The sequence below is a fragment of the Strigops habroptila genome, chromosome 2 (genome assembly GCF_004027225.2).
Source record: "Strigops habroptila isolate Jane chromosome 2, bStrHab1.2.pri, whole genome shotgun sequence".
Taxonomy (NCBI): Eukaryota; Metazoa; Chordata; class Aves; order Psittaciformes; family Psittacidae; genus Strigops; species Strigops habroptila.
The window spans coordinates 45,672,771-45,687,182 of NC_044278.2; the positions used below are offsets into that span (position 1 = coordinate 45,672,771).

A 14,412-nucleotide genomic window follows, 5' to 3' on the forward strand; every position below is an offset into this window, starting at 1 on the left:
AAGTATTACAGTAGCATCAATGATCCCAATGCACACACAAAGTGATCCTTGTACTTTTCCCATTATTCTCCTAATCAAGTTACAACATTTAGAAGCAAGGAAGTTGGAGAAAAAAAAACCCAAAATCCATAATTCTCAGAGTTTCTAGCTTCCTTCAGATATATGCCTACTTCCAAGTCAGATGTTTATCACCAGCTACTATACAGCACTACCTGAAATACGGCAGATCCTTCAAAACACAGAGCAGGAGCTACCTGTGGTAGCCTCTGGCAAATACTGACTTTGTAATGGCTTGCATTGTACTACTGCGTAGAGCCTCCCCAGGAAACTTTAAGCTCACAGAAGACAAGTAGCAGCATATGGCACATATACAGCCACACACTTTCTTCATAAAAGAAACCGCTTTTAGAGTCACGCAGTGCTAGTTGGTGCTTTCGATGGAATAAACCCAAATGCAGCTGGCAGTGACACAAAGGACCACTTATAAACCAAGTTCTAGTAGATTACTGTCACCACCAAGCTGGCGCAGTGTCATTCCAGATGTCTGTGCAACGAACTCTTCCTAGCAACTAAAGGAGGGAGAGGGAATTATTATTAAAATATGCAGTGGTGATAATCCTCCTCTCTCTGTCAAACTCCCAGAATACAACTTCAGACACCGCTTCCCTACAGCCATATGACCCAATTTTTCCAATGCTGAAATTGCTGATTATTAAATTACATGCACAATTATTAAATATATGCCACTTAGAAATAGGAAGCATAAATCCTTTCCAAGCTAAGCGATTTTTAAGAACCTTCAAGTTTTCCTTCTTTCATGGAGACCGTAATTCTCTTCATACTTCTTTTAGAAAGCCTTTCCTCTAAAAACCTGCAGGTAGAACTGACATTCAAACTCTCCAAGGACATCTTGTTGAGGTAAACAGGAAAGCACACAAGGAAAAGAGAATCCCAAAATGACTACTAATAAAAAATGACAGCAATAGAATACTACTGCCAAGGATTTTCTTTTAAGCTTTTGAAAAATCAGGACATCCAAGGCTACAATAAGCAATACTCAGCTTTACCTTTCAAAAGTAGTAGTATACTGTAAAAAAAAATATTGTAAAGCAGGTAGTTCATTATTAGGACATATGAATCATTACGGCACAATTTCCATAAACATGCAGTTACTTTAGTACGCTCAGTCTGTGCGGACTTTGTGTTTGAGGTGCAGGTTTACACACATACATGACAAAATCATTCAAGATGATACAAAACTATTTATCCAGTTCATGAGGCTTCCATATTTCTATAGCTATGGATACATAAGGCTAACTTACATGGAACTGATAAAAAGTTAAAGCTGTTGAGAAAATTAATTACATTTATTATTTAGAAGTTTGTGCGATTCTTGGAGTAGTAGAGCCTGACGAACAGAACAGCGTGGTCTGCTCTAATTAAAGTCATATACGATCATGAACTCTTATTTGCTCATTCACAGGAGAGTGTGAAGGTTCCAGTTTTGGGTCTTTAACTGCTCCCACACCCCTCTTCCAATGCAACTGCATTTTAACATTCCAAAGGATGTTGACTGAGTACTTTCATCTGTAGCCTAATATGTTACACTCAGCTGGTGCCACCTTGCTTTACAGGCTGAAGATCTGGTGGAAAATTGTACCATAAAAGGTACAAATATGCCACATGGCTAAGAAAAAAAACAAACCAAAACCCCAAAGAATTCCCCACTAGTCTAAATCCCTTCCACTGACTCAACTCTTAGTGGTGGCCTAGGCAGAAAGGTACAATCTAAACTCTTGCAAATTTGGACCTCAACCCTTTAATAGTAGAAGGCCAACAACAATCTTGCATTTGGAAGCCTAAATAAACTGGCCAGGTATTTGGAGATGCTGAGCATATAAAGTTTTTACTGATTTCAGACTTCTAGTCCTCCTGATGGCAAAGAAAACTCTCCCATAATGAAGCATGACAGTATCATCTTTGCATAAATTACATAATTTACATAAACAGTCCAAATGTATAACCAAAGGCGGATGTAAATTTTCTCCCACTTCATCCCAACTGAGTTTTCATCCTGAAGGTTAATGATTACAATGACCTTTCAGAATGGTGACCAATTCTGAAATAGCCCTTCAACTACTGTGCTGTATCTGGCCCATTGGGCAGATGAACATTTTTACTTCTAACATCAATTTTATCATGTAGCCTGTGAATGTGCTTGCTCAAATCCTCAATGTGCAGGACACCAGGGGTGAAACCCCTACAGTGACAGAAGTCATGACAATGGAGTGAAACTCTGCCACCATCTCCATTGGTACAGAAACACAGCAATGCTGCTGGAGGAACACACCAGCATTGGGATGACCTCCCTGACTAGGAAATAAAGGACATGGGGAAAAGAAGTTGGTGGCAAAGGAGATGTGCAGGTGATAATAGGGTTTGGGTTTCTTTTCCTTAAGTGAATCGAAGATGGAATTGCTGAACTGAAAATAAAACTCCCCAGGGTGCTCTGGGTATAACTGGGGGAGAAGGAGAACAGAACTGAAAGTCTTAACAACCACCCGCCTCTCCCCCTGAGAGGGAAGCATAACAGTGTGTGTGTGAAGGAGAAGCAGCAATCATTTGAGAATAGGAGCTGAAGATAAGAAATCTGGCAGCTGCCAAGTGTTTGGGAAGAAGCCAGGAAAAAAAGAGTTGGGAAATGAGGCATGCAGCTGTTGAGCAGTCATGAATAAATCGAGCTATAAGACAAAACTGCTGTAACAGACATGTGGGGTCAGTTTTCTTAATCAAGGATATCTTCACAAGTGAAAACATTTATGCAAAGGGAAAAGAAAGCAAGTCCAGATTTTAGCTTGACTGGGAGCAGGGAGGGCTTGTGAACACTCTTACCACTCTAGGAGAGATCAACAATGATGAAGGCAAGGGAGGTCTGAAGAACTGAACTGAACGCACTCGAAGTTTCTGGAGCAACTAAGTAATTGTGTCATATGCTGTTCCAGAAATAACATTTTCCAGTATGATAGCAACAAGGAGTGTATGTTGGAGTTGGAGAAAGAAAAATCAGGGATAGTTTCAACAAAGAAACACCCCCTCCAAATCAAAAGCCTGCATCAGTGCTGTAAACGCCTCAAGGTTGGTGTTGCCCTTAAACTCCTTGTCAGAAAATATGAATGCTCAGTTTTCACCAAAAAACCCAGACCATTTCAGAATGGCTACTGAAACACTGCATAGTTATTCTGCACTTTAGAAGAAGTCTTACTAAGGAAGTACGACATTCATGCTCTTGCATATTCTTTGTAGCACAGAAAAGCTTCAGACTCCTTAAAAAATGCTACATTAAAAACATTTCCCACATGTGAAGAACACAAACAATGAGGGAAAGAAAGCAAGAAAGCCTCTGACATTCTGAAGCAGTATTTAATATTTATCTTGCATGTAGTAGTCATTCTGAAGTAGAAGCTAATTTCAGGAGTAAAATAGTATAAGAGCAAAATGATCTTAAAATTAATCAAATTACACTAATTTAGGCTTACTGTGATATAAAAATATTTGATCAAAATTCTAACGGAAGTAACAACTGAAATCTTATTCTTCTTACCTGTTTTCACAGTCAAGTGCTGAAATTCCTTTGGTATCGTTTTGAGAGCAGTGCTTACTTTAACAGCTTAATGAAAAAAGCAAAACAATGAGAATTACTTTAAGTATGTGCAGGTAAAATCTACAGGTATCAGCTCTGAGAAAGGAGCATCTAAACCGCTATTAGAACATCTAATAGCGCCAAACATACTTGAAAGGAAAATTAGCCAAATACCCTCAGAACACCTAAGCACTTAAAAAAGTAACAATTTTAAGAGCACGAAAGTCAAGAACAGAAAGGCCTATGCCCAAGCATCCAAATAATCTCAAATTTTGAGAATTTCGGCATTTGAGTGCCTAAAACCAAGGACGACTTCTGTTTTAGAGATCAAGCACTCTCACAGAGATAGAAGCTGGTGCCACTGGGCAGAGCTAGGACTCATTTCTCCCAGGTTACAAACCTGGAAAGCCAAGGTATGTGAGGGACTGGCTGCTCCTGGCAACTCACCAGCCTGCTCCAGAGAATGTCACAGGGCACCAACAGAGCCAGGGTCAAAATTTAGGAAATCCCAATCTTTGTGCTTATTCCCCTTCCACTGATGCCTACACACTCCTTCTTAATTACTTTATTCGGGTGTCCTTAATTCACTAAAGCATATTTTAATGTACTGTAATACACAGAATTCTAGACAATCACTTGGACTGAAGTCCCTCATCTCCATCTGCCTTTATCAAATAAAACACATGGGAAAAGTCTGGTTCTTGTGATGCAGTTCTACTTACATTATCTTCCACATTTAACTATATTATAACCTGACAGAGTGGAGCTAATTTACATGTACAGTTTTGAAAATGCAGAAAAATTTGCTTCTACAGTCCTGAACTACAGGTTCTTGATTTCTGGGGACACTTCCTCAGTCAGGGGAGCAATCTGCTCTTACATTTGTCAGAATAACAATAAATGGTAGAACAAGAGCACTTGTTCTTTGCCTGAAGAGGTAGGAATCTCTGTCACAGATACAGCAAATCTTCAGCCCTGAAGGACTGAATGTACCAAAACAGCTTCCCATCTGACTTAACATGTCAGCTACAAAAAGAAAAGCAGTTCTTCACCTGAACAGGGAAGAAAAAAAAAAATTCCCTTAATAAAAAGTAAGCCTTCCCTAGACGCTTCAAAGCAACAGCCTTCAAGGTTCCAAGTCCTGCTCTGGTTCATTATGAATTTTACAACAAAACAAACCTTGTCAACAAAACATTACTTTCTTGGAATACCCTGACTTGTCAAAATGTTTTACAAACACCCATCAACTCTGACAACCTTTCTTTGAACCAGGGACCCTGGGACTCTGCCAAACTCTGTCACACTTGAATGTGGATTTAGGAATGTAGACTACCTGGTCTCACAGCTCTGATGCAAACTTAACGTGGGAGGTCAAGATTTTTTTTTTTTTTTTTTTTAATTAATGTATAATCCATAGTTCCGAGAATCAGGCAACAAAATACCCACAAGTGTGTTGTTTGCACAACTGAGGGACCTGAAAGGCACCAGCAAGTGAGAACCCGAAAGGCTGGCTAAAGGAAATGTAAAAGGGAATGAATTCACTGCGTGATGATCCACTGACAATTCTGGAAGCCCTGGAAGCTACTGAGTGGAAAAAGATTACTTCACACGGCTTGTTGCTGATGGATTTTAAGTGAAGTAAATGTATCAAGTATACTCAATCCAGTTTGTCCAAAACTTTTGTTTTGCAAGAAAATAGAGGGGGTGGGGGGTGGTTTTTCTGTTTGTTTGGGGTTTTTTGTTTGTTTTTGTTTTGGTTTTGTTTTGTTTTTTGGTTTGTTTGTTTTTTAATAGGAATAAAAACTAACTTTGAAGTGTTGTTACTTCCTGCAAAAAGGGGAATCCAAGATTTGGCACAGTGTTTGGCACTCTTACAAAATTCCTGAGAACAACAATTACAACTTTGTTAAAAAGTGCAGCATTAATTGCCTTCAGACTAGACTTATTTTAGAAGGTGCATTTCTTATCATTCTTATATGATAAGCCCAATTTTGAAGCAAACCTATTCATTCATCTTCAACTCAGCTGCTATCAATAAGTTGTCTCTTTAATCTACACCAACACATAGCCATCTTAGAAATTAACCATATCATTGCTTCTATCAGCAAATGTATGGGATTACTAAAAACACATAGAATTTAACCCTTAATGGGGAAAAAATATATTTATTAGAATACCTTCTTTGTCATCTTTCTTTCCCTCTTGTAACAGGGCAGAGTTATCAGCTACCTCTTCAGCTGATGTCTTCTAAAAGAAACAAAATTTACTTATTACACTGATTGGTAGAGCTCACACATTTCCACAGTTAAATATTTAAGAATACAGGTTAACACAAATAAAAGTGATAATCTCTCTCGCACCACAATTTGCTTTGTCAGATTGAAGCAGCATAGGGGAGCAACAGAAAGACAATATAACTTTGCTTTTTAAAATACAGCAGTTCCATACCTGAAATTCGTTAGAGAAGCACTTGCACAATGAATTACAAGGAGCTAAGGACTATATGCAAGGAGAGACTTCTCCCAACAGAGCAATGTCATTCTGTGTTTTCTTTTCTCTTTGGATGTCACATCCATGTTAGGGTTGAAGAAACCTTCTCTAGCCCCTTCCTAAAAGCCAGTCTCCCTAGCCAAAACTCCAGAACCCAGTAGTTCTGCATTTAATGCCTTCCAGCTGAGGCAGCCAGTCCTTCAACTACTCTCTTCTTTCAACATGCAGTCACTGAGATGGGAAAAACAAATTTCATTAGCACGTCTGCTGAAGGCCCATTCAGGCCTCTGACTGGAAAATGGGGAACTTCTCCCCAGTCTTATTCCTTAACTTTTCTTTATTTCAGCAATGACTTATAGGCATTTGTTGTTCTTGTAACTTCTGCTGCCTAGCTCGCAAAATGGAACCAGGAATAAATTCTACCTCCATCATGCCTAAGAGCAAGGATACACTTTGCAACCAAAACAGCAATAAAGCAATCATCAGAAACCCCAAGCTTCTCTAAATATTAAATGATGCTGGTTTTGTTCCCAGGGAAGAGGTTGGACCTAAAAATGGCCTGAAATCCAATGGGCCTAAAAAAATTGAGAAACACAGATTTTGTTGACATTTAAAAAAAAAAATAATAATAATCTCAAGTCAGTAATTCAAGGCCGAGTCCAGAGTAAAAGTCTATGAGATCTGTTTTATGAAGTCGCATGTAGGATTCCCTAATGCTTCCAAGGAAGCAACACAGCAAAAATATGGCATGAGGATTCTGAAAATGTATGAACAAAACACTTCACATCCACAACTAGCCCTGACACTCTAAATTAGAGTGTCAGACTAAAGGCCTAATTCAGTAAATGCTTGAAATCAGTGGAATGACTGTCACAACTTACAGTGAACTGCGAGCATGACATTTCTGAGGGAGTTTTAGAGCAACCCCAGCCAGTCATTTTATGCATATAGTGTGAAATCTTGTGTTTTATCTTTAAGCTTTTGGCAGTGACAAAGCTTGTGGAAAAGAGCCAAAGGAATGGAGGAAAAAAAAAAAAAAAGAAGGACCAGAACCAGAGTGGGAGACAAAAACTTGAGAAAAAACAAATGGGAAGACGAAACCTCCTTGGTCAAGAAAAAGCAGTCACCCTTGTTATTCCTGAGCATAACATTGGCAGTCTTTATGTGTTTTGTGAGTTTAACAAAGCCTAGCATCAAGTGACCTGTCTTCTGCCATTATTTTCTTTATGAATGCATTCAAGAACTGTTCTTATTGTACTGCAGTACTGCAGTGCAGCAGTCACAGTAAAACTGGTCTTCTGAAATGAAATGAAACAGCCTGAATGGATGATAGGTGAAAATAAACATGGAGATAATGGATAACTGAATGCACTGATAATAGAATATTTTTAATGTAGTGATCAAGTATCTCCATGGTATTTCTCCAAGTAGCCAAGCTACAAATTCAATTCCAGCAATGAATTACTGCACTTAACACAGAGGGAGATGAATTACTGACCTTCCAAATGATAGTCAGTGTATTAATTCTGAAAATAAAAATATCAATTGAACAAAACAAAAAAATTAAGATGAATCATTCTCAAAACAGTTTTGAGAGAAGATCCATTAATCTTGGATAACAAAGGAGCAAAATAACAAGGCCCTGAAACAAACAACTTTGTCCTGTATGTCTAGGGCCCAGATAGTGAACAAATGGAACAAACCCAGTCAAACAGTTGTGAGATAGCCAGGAACTACTGTCTGTGCTTAGCCAGCAGGCAATAATACTGTAGGTTCTTCATTTTCAACCTAGCCACAAAAACCCTGATTTTGCAGAACATCCTGCCACCCTGCAGAACCTAGGAATGGAACAGAAAATCCAGCTATTCTCCCAAGAACATTATCTGACTGGCAAAGGCAGCACAGTAATCTACAAAGTACTGGCAGTTATGGTGAGAATGTCTCAGGAGGAGAGCTCAGACATGAAGGCATAGGAGGTCTGAAAGCTTAACTATTGAAAATTGAATTAAAAATTAAACATAAAATGGGATTTGTTGCTTGTTTAGTTTTTTTACATTTTGTGCTATATACCTTCTACAGCTATTTAATTATTACTATAACATTCCCACTATTATCATCTCCATTGCAGGAGAAAAATTTAAAAATCAAAAAAACATACAATCTAATTTCTCAGGAAATCATCTCCTTCTAGATTTATCCTTACTCTGCACATACATCTTAAGGACCACAAACAAGAGCAGCCTAAAAACCAGACATTTAATAAGATTACAAAATTGTATTGGTTAGGTTACTGAAATGATATTTTATTTCTAAGAAACACAAGATAACTCTGAAAGCAAGATTTCTGAGCCTTCTGAAATATATAAAAGAACATTCTAATCTCACAGTCCTGTGCTACTGAAGAGCAAATTTCCTCAGAACCTTGCAATAGCCAAGACCAATTTGCATATCTGGGTAGCCTGGCCTAGTTCCCTAGGCCAGAGAGATACTGAAGTAGATCCTGAACTCAAGAAGTTACATAAACCGAAGCTTTTTAATTATTTGAAAAAAAGATGCATAATTATATGTTTAGATCTATTTTACTATAGTTTAATTATAAATTATATCTTTTTAACTTGGAAACAGCATCAGAAGGGCCCATTCTTGCAGTCAGTCTGCCATTTGATTGACTACCTTAAATACTAAACCCGTAAATCCCCCAGTATATATATTCAGAGTAGCAATATCCAGGTACAACTCAGTGGCCATGGTTAGTTCAGCTATACAGGATCTTTAAAGTTTTGAGTTTTAACCTCGGTGACAAACTCTTCTCAATATAGTTTTGCTTGCAACAGTCTTCCGTTATAAGGCTGGTATCTGTTGTGATATTGCTATAACGGATCCACATTCTTCCCTCAAAACACTCTTCCCAGCTCCTTACAATTACTACCTAGACCCTTGCATGGTAGCTTCTTAGACTACGAAAAGGCTGGATATTAAAATGGAGACTGAATCCCTTAGAACAGAACTATGCATGTCCATACTGTACAAAATCTGGAATAGTTTAAGCCTCCAAAGAAGCAAAGTACAAGGAATCGGGACAAGCCAAGACATTTTTCTTCTCATCACCAAAACTGGGGTAGCAAGTGTGCAAATGGAGCATTCACTGTAAACAGAAGAAACACTCGAGAGCTACATGGTCAGGAGTGCCTGACTAGAACAAGGTCTGTGCCTGAAGCCTGACATTTTGGACTAATTCCAATTCAGAAGGTATTTCACTTGAGCACTATTCTTGTGCCACAGCGCTGCTCCGGCAGCATGGGCTCTGCCCCTCACCACTGGCTCCCAATGACAGAGGACCAAAGGCAGCCCAACAGAACATGAACAGGTAAGGTGTATTTCTCTGCATGCTCCAACGTCGCACAAGGCTGGAGTCCCTTGATGACTACTGTAAATTCTGTTATGTGGGAGTACCTTCTAAAAAGTGTGTCAGCCCTTTCCACACACTTCAGAAATTGTTGAGAGGGGTTCAAGATGGCTTAACGGCAAGCTTAGAGACTCCTAAAGTCCCCTCAGAGACCCGCAGATCTGCTGCTACCCATACCACAGTCACTGTGAAGCTGGCCTACTGCTCTGCACTCTGCAAGGTAACTACCCTTCTCATGCCTCCTTACCTCTGACCGACTGAAGTCCCGAGTCTGCTGACCGCCTGGCAACGACTCAGAGTAAGAATCAAATAGTGCACAGTCACGCGTGGGCTTCAAAGAAGCTGCAAGGGAAGGAAAAAGAAGGGGGGGGGGGAGAGACATGCCAAGTCTTTGGTTAATACATGCTTCTTAAGAATGTATTCCAGCACCATTTGCCCTTTCATTCCTACATATCACTACTGATCTGTACACCACAGATGAAAAACACCATGAAGAAAATCTTTCTGTCTTGTATTTTGAGTAAATCAATGTCATGAAAGGGTCAGCATGTATTTCTGGTGGAGACATAATTGTGAAATCTGGGAGAAGTGATTCTTAGTAAACATTAACTGCCAAACAACAACTATTTATTTGCATTTTTCCTCCTTACAATCCAGTATCAAGTTAGTTGGCCTCATAGTTTATACTTTGCTGTCGTAGGAATGTTGAAGGTACTCACCAAACCTTCTACTCCAATTTTTTGACATACTGAATACTGAAAAGTATAATAGAATCTACATTATACAATCAAATTGAAGCAAAAAGCAAAGACACCAAACACTAGATGCTGCAGTATACAGCATCTTTAACTGAACAACATTGGGGGGGGAGGAGAGGGGGGAACAAATTCTAACTTCTCATGGGAATATTCACAAGAACCTCATTTCTATTGCACTAGCTGGAAGGGACCCGAAAGATCATCTAGTTCCAACACCCCTGCCATGGACAGGGACACCTTCCACTAGACCATGTTGCTCAAAGCTCCATCCAACCTGGCCTTCAACACTGCCAGGGATGGGGCAGCCACAGTTTCTCTCAACAACCTGTGCCAGTGCCTCACCACCCTCACAGTGAAGAATGTCTTCCAAATATCTAGTCTAAATCTACCCTCTTTTAGTTAAAAGCCATTCCCCCTTGTCCTACCTCTACAGGCCCTTGTGAAAAGTCCCTCTCCAGCTTTATTGTAGGCCCTCTTTAGGTAGTGGAAGGCTGCTCTAAGGTCTCCCCTGAGCCTTCTCCAGGCTGAACAGCCCCGACTCTCTCAGCCTGTCCTCATAGTAGAGGTGCTCCAGCCTCCTGGTCATCTTTGTGGCCTCCTCTGGACTTGCTCCAACAGCTCCATGTCCCTCTTGTATTGGGGACCCCAGAGCTGGACACAGTACTGCAGGTGGGGTCTCATGAAAGCAGAGTAGAGTGGGAGAATCACCTCCCTCAACTTGCTGGTCACACTCATTTTTTGATGCAGCTCAGCATATGCTTGGCTTTCTGAGCTGCTAATGCACATTGCCAGGTCATGTTGAGCTCCTCAACATGAAATATACTGAAAGGCAGAATAATCAGTTTGCACATAAAATTTCTAGTTTCTGGCTAGCACCTAATTTTCCTGAATAAATTAAGCTCTTGCAAATCTTTCTTAATTTACAGTACAGTGGGTTACATACAGGGCAAATAGCTTTACAGATTCTCTAAATTAGTTTTAAATAAAAACTTTCAGAAAAAGAGGTGGTGGGTCAAATTTTTAATAGAGCTGTGCCAGGACAGCACTGGAACCTGTGCTTGTAGTTTACAGAACAAGCCATAAAACTAACAAGATTAAATTATTCTTTAATGCTCTGTCTTATGCTCCAAGTCACTTTATTTGAAGCTTTAGTACTTTTATCAGATGCAAATATTTCACTTGAACCAAATTCTGCCTCATTCTGAAACTAATACACTAACCTAATGAAAAAGAGTTTCCAGTAATCCTCATTGGGGTTATTATGAAAACATTAAAAGAGTTTCTTGACCTTTTAGGATTTTAGGCAGGTGTATGAGGTACTTGCTTACTTATCACTACTTTAATTTCAGAAGTTGATACAACCAGGGCTCTATGCTATTCATGGTGTTAGTGTGTTGAGATGTTATGCTTTTTATTAAGGCAAGTCTTTGAAAAGACAGATTTCTGAATCCTGACTAGGTAGAAGAACAAGCACGAGACATTTTCAGATCCTCAAGCTAACCAGAATTAGCATATTAGCTGAGGAATTTAGAGTGTCCACATCAAACAACCAGTCCTTTCACCTCTTCCACATACACCAGCTTGAAATGCTTGGTTGTGTACAACACCATGAAACAATCATCTAAGAGAACGGTAAAGACCCCAGTGCTGAAAAGGAGAAATTAGGGAAAAGGAGGACTCCCCCAGGCAACAACCACAGCTTACCATGCTTTTCCTGCCATTGACATTATGATTCCCTACAACCACAGATAGTTATTTCCATTGGAGTTTTACCCAAAAAGGCTTGATGTGAAGACACACCAACAAGAACCTCCTTACAAGCTCATTTACCATGAGGTGCGAGAGTAGCAAACAAAGTGGTGGTCCTGGAGGGAAAAGGGTAGCTGTAATTATGAAAAGGGACTGTAATTAGAGACTAAAAGAGATGAAGACTTGGAAGTGCAGGTTTTACAGGAGCTTCTCACTTTGGATATGAAGATAGTGAATTATAAGGAACATGACTCCACCAGAAATTACTTCACAAATCTGATACAGGGTGAACATTTAATTTTCCTAACTGCAGCTTGATTTGCTCTTTTCCTGTCTTTTAATATATTCAGTGTCATCAAATTCAATGGAGATTTTATTAGGTCTTAAATATTATCCCTTAGCACTGTAATTATCATCTGTGATTAATCCTCCTTGCCCTAGAAAGTCATGCACATTTTTTAGATGGAATAGTACGTATTTCAATATTCATTTATAATTAAAAGAGACATAACTGAAGAGAACAAATGAAGAGGCAAGTCTCTCACTGCACATTCTTATTGAGGTATGTTATAGTTTGGATTCATTTATCCCTATGCTACACAAATTGTTCTAATCCCCCCATCATTACTGTAAATTGCTTATAGAAGAATCTGTGGATTACATAAAATAAATTAAAAAAAAAAAAAAAAAAGTCAACCTTTGATATAACCAGTAACTGCATCTAACAAAATATATTGGCATTCTAAAGCAGTCCAGCCTCGTTTTCAACACATCTTCAAGAGACAGATACTTAAGGGAAAAATCATCAGAAGAGTCAAAAGCCATACTGGCTTTTTACTGGATTATCTTTGCTACAGGTATCATCTGCCATTTTAGCTATAATGACACCTGAAGCACACTGGAGGAAAGAGGCAGATATAAAGAAGCAGGTAACTGCTACACTTTGCATTGCTATTTTTTGCTTTTATACATTCCTTTTACAGCAACATTAAAAACACATGCATTAAAAAGTATCTGGAGAGCCATCCTACCTGCAGGATGGAAAATGAAACCTGTCTTACAGGCACGTTGGGTTCCTAAGACGGCAACAGGAACATGACTTGCTGCAGCTACGTTACCTGCTTGGAGGTACTGGGGCAGCAGCGTTTCCGGCAGTGTCTCCGGCAGCTGGTAACCATTCTTCCTTGCAACCACAAGGTGGAAAGCAGCACAAAACTCAGGGAGTGTCAGCGCCCCATCACAATCCACATCGCTCAGCTCCCTGCGGATACAAGAGACACATGTTTTCCAAGCCATTACCTCAGGGTAATATACATGTGCAATAACATGGGAGACAGAAATGCAACTTCGAGAAGGAATATTTTAATACAAATGTCTCTGTCATTTGCACTTGATTGTAATTTTGTCTCATGAAGATGAAGCAAGCTAATTTATTGGGGCCTTTCAGTTCTTAAAAGAAGCCTATAAGAAAGATGTGGTGAGACTTTTCAGCAGGGCCTGTTGCAATAGGACAAGGGGTAATGGTTTTAAACTAAAAGAGGGCAGATTCAGGCTGGATGTGAGGAAAAAATTCTTTACAATGAGGGTAATAAAATACTGGCACAGGTTGCCCACAGAGACTGTGGCTGTTCCATTCCTGGCAGTGTTCAAGGCCAGGCTGGATGTGGTTCTGAACAACCTGATCTCATTGAAGATGTCCCTGCTCATTGAAAGGGGGTTAGACTAGACAACCTTTGAAGGTCCCTTCCACCCCAAACCATTCTGTTTCTATAGTGACTTGTCACATTTTGCTTTTTTAATTAAGTAAATTTTTATTATGTATCATACCATACAATATGATGGTATATTAGAACATGAAATACGTATCTTGTACTTCCAAGGGTGAAATTAACTTTCCAAAGGTTGGAAGCAATTTTGGCCAATCCATGAAGGATCTTAAGCCATTTCAAGCAGAGAAGGTTAAAAATAGACTTCAGCAACAGTTAGTTAGCACTATTGACTAGCCTCAAGAAAAGAGTTAAATTAATGATCTTTACAAGTTTAGATGTTATTGTTAACTTCTCACTAAAGCAGTTCTAATTCTAGGATATTTCCTAAACACTAAAACCACTCTTCATAAATTCAAGAATTCAATTTTATAAATTAACTATTTGCAAGAACTGAGTAATATTTTATCATGAGCACATGGTGGACTAAAGCAAACAAACATATAACTTCCTACTCTTTGAAAGTAATGAGATTTTTTCAAGCTGTTGAGGTTATAGTGATGAAGACCAAAACCTCCTATGTGTTTAACACAGCAACATGACCTGATAAATCACATCATCACAAAATTATAATTATCTACTAGAAAGGAATACTTTTCTTTA

At 39.1% G+C, this 14,412-nt stretch overlaps 1 protein-coding gene across 4 annotated transcripts in view; it reads right to left on the reverse strand.

Moving 5' to 3' along the window:
- The window catches only part of REPS2 (RALBP1 associated Eps domain containing 2), a 102,528-nt gene that overhangs the window by 40,953 nt on the left and 47,163 nt on the right, over positions 1-14,412 (reverse strand). For all 4 annotated transcript variants that reach the window (XM_030477093.1, XM_030477092.1, XM_030477094.1 and 1 more), the window contains exons 8-11: positions 13,162-13,304; positions 9,784-9,878; positions 5,818-5,887; positions 3,602-3,667 (exon numbers count right to left, since the gene is read on the reverse strand). In XM_030477093.1, the coding sequence (XP_030332953.1) occupies positions 3,602-3,667; positions 5,818-5,887; positions 9,784-9,878; positions 13,162-13,304 (374 nt within the window). The remainder of the gene's footprint in view (positions 1-3,601; positions 3,668-5,817; positions 5,888-9,783; positions 9,879-13,161; positions 13,305-14,412) is intronic.